This window comes from Haplochromis burtoni, unplaced genomic scaffold (assembly GCF_018398535.1).
Source record: "Haplochromis burtoni strain Fernald_Lab_line unplaced genomic scaffold, NCSU_Asbu1 Contig_39, whole genome shotgun sequence".
NCBI classification, from domain to species: domain Eukaryota; kingdom Metazoa; phylum Chordata; class Actinopteri; order Cichliformes; family Cichlidae; genus Haplochromis; species Haplochromis burtoni.
This window is the reverse complement of record NW_024582400.1, coordinates 132,822-140,175: the sequence shown is the minus strand read 5'-3', so window position 1 is coordinate 140,175 and position 7,354 is coordinate 132,822. Positions and strand designations below refer to the sequence as shown.

General features: G+C 40.5%; 1 protein-coding gene across 1 annotated transcript in view; it reads right to left on the bottom strand.

Annotated features, from left to right (window-relative positions):
• The window catches only part of LOC102309168 (fibronectin type III domain-containing protein 5), a 57,784-nt gene that overhangs the window by 23,590 nt on the left and 26,840 nt on the right, over positions 1-7,354 (bottom strand). Inside the window, exons 2-3 of the mRNA XM_005919870.3 lie at positions 7,202-7,317; positions 99-200 (exon numbers count right to left, since the gene is read on the bottom strand). Of these exons, the coding sequence (XP_005919932.1) occupies positions 99-200; positions 7,202-7,317 (218 nt within the window). The remainder of the gene's footprint in view (positions 1-98; positions 201-7,201; positions 7,318-7,354) is intronic.

Genomic DNA, 7,354 nt, shown 5'->3' with positions numbered 1-7,354 from the left:
TGTGTGTGTGTGTGTGTGTGTGTGTGTGTGTGTGTGTGTGTGTGTGTGTGTGTGTGTGTGTGTGTGTGTGTGTGTGTGTGTGTGTGTTTTTCTCTCACCTGGACACTGTAGTGTGTGTCTTCGTCCAGGTCCCACAGCACACACCAGCGGCTGGACGTGTTCACCTCTCGTATGGAGCGCTGCATCAGGCCGTCCTGCCTCTGGAGACAGGATACGTGCACACATGAGGAATACATGTGGTGGATGCTTTTGCACACACAAAGACATTAATGTGCCACACTTACGGCAAATTTAAATCAAATCTCGGGATCTGATCAGCGTATCCGGCTGACAGCTTAAGTATTATGATCTAATAAAAGCAGTAATGGCCTCGTACTTTGCTCGAGGCAGATAGTGTTGTCTTAAAAGGAGAAGAATCTTTTCTGTTTTCTTTTAAAGTAAACTTTGCTAAACTAATTTACCAATAAAAAAAAAATCATCATTATGTCACATTTAAAGGCAAATACTTGAAATGCAAGCAGAATCCCTGCAGTAACAAGCAGCTTTGCCTCATAGAAATTCACCTCACACCCATACAGCCCCAATGGGAGAAATTAGGTCTGCAGGCAAGGTAACACCAGCAATAGTCATTCAAAATAAACAGAAAAACACATGTTTAGGCAGAGATGCTCTGTTAGTATAAGGAGCTGCAGAATTAATGAAGAAATGTCACTTTCTGGATCAGCAGGTAAACAGATGGAGACCCCGTGGAGATAAATTTTACTTTTTAACAGCTGTATTTAGTGAAAATTTGGGGATGGGTGGATTTATAAATTGTAAATACAACACAGACATATTATCATCTCCAATTTTGCAATCAGAAGGTAAAACACAACAAGATAATTATTAATTTAGAGCCATGCTTTAATTCAAGTCCACAATTTAGTCAGTTTTAGCTCTTAGCTTTTAGCTCCCTGGGGAAATATCTGAGTTTTCAGCTGCTTTAGCACTGAGAAGATCACATTCACCGTGTTTATTTAAAGTCCAGTGATAAAAGGTGCCTGCAGAAGAAGACAAAGTTACTGGAAAGACAACACAAAGCAGTATACATCCATGAGGGGCTGTGAGAATCGAGGCAAGAACATTTTCACAAGGTTACCCACCAAACTCTACAGTTCATATCTTTAAAATGAGCTGTGGATTCAGAGGGTAATATGTAAATACACTGTGCACGTGGATTCAAAGTAACAATTGCAAATCAAATCCTTCATGTTATGTGAACATGAAGACTGGTGGAGTCCCAGGACCCTGAATTGATAAGAGGAAGAAAATGGATGGTTAATAATAATAATGTCTGCAGAGGATTCTCTGCCAGGCAGATATCTGCACTATATTTATGGAGTAAATAAACTTACTAGTAGTTCAGTAAAATTAAGAAAATGACAAAAAACAAACAACAACAGAAAACACAAGGCTTCCACTTAACGTGGCACCATGGTAACAGCAGTTAAGATGCATTTTGGTTCTTCATTCCCCCTCGGACACAGAAAACAAGCTAAGAGTTTCCAGCATAATTTGCATTTGTGTTTGTGTGTCTGGAATTGCTAAGCCAACACAATGAGACCTGATTTTAGCCTTTAAGAGTGGTGATCTTGATAAAACTGCACATGTGGCAACGCTTGATTGCAGTTCTTGCGGTCAAGTGTGGCACAGCTAGTTATTAGAGTTAATTTAATTAATTTAAATTCAATTCAGTTTTATTTATTTGGTGCTAAATCACAACAGCAGTTGCCTCAATGTGCTTTATATTGTAAAGTAGACATCCTACAATAATACAAAGAAAACAGAGAAAACACGACAATCAGTCCCCGTACAGGCTTGGCGAGAATGGGGATGAAAAAACTCCCTTTTAACAGGAAGAAACCTCTGCCAGAACCAGGCTCAGTGAGGGAAGGCCATTTGTCACAACTAATTGGGGTTAAGGGGGAAAAAAAAGACGAAAACATGTTGTGGAGAAGAGACAGAGATTAATAATAACTAATGATTAAATGCAGAGAGGTGTATAAACACATAGCAAGTGGGGAAAAAATCAAGTGAAGAAGAAACACTAAGGGGGCAATTACTCTTTCACACAGGCCCAGGTAAGTTTGGGTAAATTTTTCTTCTCCTAATAATCAAAATTATAATTTAAAAACTGCATTCTGTATTTATCTTGTTTAGCGTGACAAATATGGAAAAAAAAAGAAATGTTTTTGTGTGGCTAAGTTTTCCCGACAACACAAGACTTGCACGAGACTTTAATTGCTCTGATTGGAGACTCTGTATGAAGGAACCTTTAACTGTCTTCTTTTTAACTGCAGACATCCTGATGAGCGCTGCTCAGAGATAATTGGTGTTCACACAAAAGCACCAGCCTGCATTCTTGTTTTTGAGATTGTAGAAAATGGCTCATAATATATTCAAGCTTTTCGTTATTGTCATTTCCGGCCATTACACACCAATTACACCAAATATTCTAAAAAACCACCAGCTCGGCATCAGAACAGCTCATAATGAGGATTTTTTAACAACTGCTTGGTAAGCATCATCTAGCGACAGCTAGTCCAGTTTGAGAAAGTTTCCCAGATTGCGAACGTGCCTGTGGAGCACTGAAGGCTGAGGAAGAGTCAATAAATAGAAAGCTGTCAGGACGCTCGAGGCTCTCCAGATGTCTCGAGTGGAGAGTCAAAGTGGTGTTTGCTGCTCCTCTGGCAGCCCTGCAGGCAGCGAGTCAGCCAGGACACTTTGATCTAAAAGGCCGTCATATAAAAGTATATACTGAATCAACGGGGGTTAAAAGGATCGTTAATCAGCACCAGTGACTCAGCTGTGATGGAGGCATTACCATTTTGGAATAAAAACTCCAAAACCATCTAATTTTGAAAAGTGCCGCTGACGTAACTCAAGATACTTTCTAATTTTCAGGTTTTGTCAGTTTATCTCATAGGCACATTTAATTCTGCAGTTTTAAGTAAGACAGTAAACCAGGAAATCAAAACTAATGGACACTTGTCACAGCCATCTAAAGGTCTGTGCAAAAGTCTTGAGCCACCCCTTTTTCCTTTATATTTTTGTGCCACAAAGGTCGGCTCCAAAATAGATAACCGCTTTTAAAAAAGCTGGTCATCTTTATATATATTTTCTAATTGTAGTTAACATAGGAATACCCATGGGAAAACAGATTTTTTCTAATTCCTAACAAGCAAAAGAGCATTTGATGATGAGCGTTTTATACTGTTTGATGACAGAAGAAAGTAAAGCCTGCAGGTTTGAGGTGCCTGCTGAGAGTCAGTCTTTATATTTTCAAGGTAGGTAAAACAAACGTTCTACATTGACAGACTCTCTGGTTTTAGTTGATTTCATGAGTGTTTTATAATCCCTGCATCCATTTACAGGATGGAAAAAATAGGATTTTTAAACTATGCATAATTCAGTAGTTTGTAGAACCACCTTGGGATCAGCGACAACTTGAAACAATACATTTCTGTATGTCATATCAGTCTCTCACATCGTAGAGGACTTTGGGTCTGCTCTCCTGTCCAGCGGTGCTTCGGTTCATTGAGGGTTTGAGGGCATTTATTTATGCACAGCTCTCTTTTGCCAAGCCACAGCATTTCAATCAGGTCGAGGTCTGCACTTAGAGGTGGTCATTACTTTGATCCACACTTTAACTGCCTAACAGATGTCTCTAGAGTACTTAGGTATGCAGGGGAGTTCATGATTGACTCAATGATTGTAACTTGCCCAAATCATTACGCCTCCACCTCTATGCTGACAGCGGGTATGAGGTGTTTGTGGTGATACGTGGCGTTTGGTTTTGTGCATTATGAGCAAACATAATAACAAACTTTAGCCTCATTCCAGGGATTTTGTGGGTTGTTAAGAGCAAAGAGGCTTTCTCCTGGAAGCTCTTCCAAAGAAGCCATACTTTTTCTGTTTCTTTCTAATTGTACTGTCATGAAGTGTGGTGTAGCTCTTTTTGCAGTTTCTCTGAGCATTGCACAGTCTGATTTTGGGGTGAATTTGCTGGGACGTCTACGTCTTGAAAGACTGTGGCATTGTGATTTCTGAAGACCAGCAAACTGCCCAAATGTCTGCTTTTATAGAGGTGCTCACACTCACTAATGATCAGTTTATCAAATGGATTTGATTATCAACAACTGGCTGCTACAAACCCTCTTAAGTCCTAATGTGTGCTCTTGGAAGTTCTCTACATTTGACAATTGAAGTAAATATTTTCTTGTTCTTGCAGGGGGCTTTGAGCTCTCTTTTAATTTTGGCAGCAGTCTTAAAGTTTGATTTGTCAGGGTTCAGCTTCAGACACTTTAAAAAGGAACAGAAGGCACCTTTACTTCAGTAAAATGTGACCGTGAAGTCTGCAGGTGAACACAAAGTTTGGGTGCATCGCTATTTTTAGGTCAGGAAAGAAGTCAGCAGCAGCCTAATGCATTTCAGAAGGAAAGTGGTGCAGAAAAACAAATCTCTCCTCTGATGTTGTCACAGTCTGACAATCTTCTTCTGGTACAAACATCACAACACAAGTTTAAAACAGGCACTCTCTGCAGGTTTTATTTGATAAGCATTGCCCTTGTACTAATCATCAATTAACCCTGTGTGTTTGATATTTGAAGTCATAGAAACCAGGACTGCTGGGAGTCTCAGACACAGAAACTTAAACTGGGTTACTTCATGTGTTTGTGTGCTTGGGAGCGAGGTTGTGTAACGCGTGCATCTTGGCAGCCAGCACCGTGGGATTTGGAACAACTTTAGATGAGTGAAGCAACTCTTTGTCTGGGCACATTCACTCGTCCTGCTTCTCCTTCACAAACAGAAGGCTCGGCATGTCACCGAAAGATACTGTGAATGAAATAATCCCACAAAGCAGCCACGTTTGAATCCTAATCAAGACTTAAGCCTGATGCGAGACCACTCTTGCAATAAGGAAAATAGAAATGGTAGAAAACATACTTGATTGACAGAGCAGCCTTTTATATAACAGCATTTTTTGCCCTTTTGTAGCAGCTCACTCTGATCCAAGGCAACCTTTGATGACTAACAATGGAAAATACGGGCTCGGTAGATAAAACCTGCAGCACGGATACCCGCTGCATCCACCTGCTACCATCACCTCCCCGATTAATATTTGAGTAAGTGTTTTTTACATAAGTGCTTTCTGAGGTTAAAGCAGGAGATGTTTTACATCCCGATCCTGTGTTTTCTTGAAAATGCCAAAAGGTTGATGGATTCTGACTCAGATGTGAGGTGACTTGGGAAAAAAAAACAAAAAGAAAGAATAAGAGTTGTTTGGCATCGACACCGCTGTGGATGTTTCTCCTGTGAGACGAATCCTGGCCAAATAATTTCCGCTAATGGAGACGACACCCACTCAGAGCTCAGCTAATGTCTCATTCTCCTTTTGCCAAAACTGTAGGTGGTGAAGACTGATTAAAATGAGCCAAGCTGAGCTAGCAGCCGAGGTTTTTAAGAGATCTCAGACAGACAAAATGTTGTTATGTAACAGCAGAATTAATGTGAAACGTCTCTTACAGTGACGCAAACTTCTTGTACTTTAGGTGACAGTTGTGTTCTTTAAAGGTGCTACGTGGAAGGACTGCAGCGTTTAATTAAATGAAATGTAACCAATGAATCGATGAATTTATGAAGAAAAAGAAATACATTCTGAACAATCATATTTTGTTCAACCGCTCATTAATCCAAATATCTAATTAACCAGTCAGCTGGCAGAAACTCAATGTATTTACACAAGTGGACATGGTTAAGACGACCTAGTGAAGTCCAAACTGAGCATCAGAATGTGGAAGATTGTGTTAATGTGTTAATGTTGTTGATGATTTAAGTATTTCAGAAACTGCTGTGATTTTCCTGCACAACCATTTCTAGTGTTTACTAGTGACCTGAAGAAGAGAAACTATTCGGTGAGCATCAGTTCACTGAGGGAAAATGCTTTTTTGATGTCAGAGGAAAATGACCAGTGTGCTTTGAGCTGATAGGAAGGCAACAATAACTCAAATAACCACTTGTTACAATCAAGGTATGCAGAAGAGCATCTGAACAGCAGCAGAAGACCACACCTGTAAGCTGATAGCAGTCTGTATTTCTTCTTCCAGATGTTAGGGTCAGAAAGAGGACAAAATACACTATTGTTCTACTGTCAGCTGTCTGAAAGGCAAACAGACAGCTGTATGAAGTACAGCTGAACACAGTATCTATAATACTAGACAGAGCAGTAATGAGTGAATTCATGGCTTTAATAAAGCATGTGCTACCAATGTGTCTGTTGCTTTCAGCTATTTGTTGGAGTCTTTTTTTCCTGAATTAATTAAATACCTGCAACTTCTTATGAAGATCTCCAAAGCCCATTTTTGCATTAACACACTGTTATGCATATGGCACAACAGCTGTGCAACTAAATTATTTATGATAAATTACCCCAAACACAGGCAGAGCATATGACTTTTGTTAACCTCACACAGTTGAGCTGACACACCAGTGCACAGCTGTGGATGTCTTACTTGTGAGCGATCTTTTCCCCCTCAAATCCACGGCAGGATCTTTCCTCCTGGGGGATATTTAAAGATCGATTAATTCGATAATCAGGTTTTTCTTGCTAATTGGATACTTGGAAAGTCCTTCTTTTGGCTGCACCTTATGTAATTAAGAGATTTGGTTTTTTATTATTACCTACGTCAACCAGTAGCCATCCTTGACATTAATGAGCTCCTTAAGAAGTAAAATGTTAATGAGCAAATTCCTCTGAGAGGTTTCCAAACTTTCCCACCCCTCATGACTCAAAGTGTCTTTGAGCCGAATGCTGACTGCCTACCCGGCTAATGAATGACGCAGCATTTTAATAAATCCCAGAAGACAGCAGCAGGAGGACAAAAGAGAAAGAAGTGAACCCTCGTGAGATCGAGATGAGCACGAGAAATACATAATTTATCTTTGAAAAGCTGTTCCAGCCCCGAGCATGGCACCGGTCCAGCTTTTCTGGGCATTCAATCCATAATTTGGATCCCTGCAAAATTAATCGGCCTTCAGCTGAATGAGAGGGCACATCAGGATGTATTTGACATTCAGTTTAAAAAGAAGAAAAGGCATGGTCCATTGGCCGTGCATGCTCAGTGTATGCATGCAGCGATGATACGAGGCTGCTGTATTGTACCTGCTGTGAGATGGCGTATCCAATGACGGTGTCTCCCTGAGGGACATTCCAGGTCACCATGGCCGAGTGTGCCCTCAGCTGGGTCACCGATACATTCACCGGGGCTGCTGGCACAGCTGTTAACACACACACGCACGCACAAACACACACAGC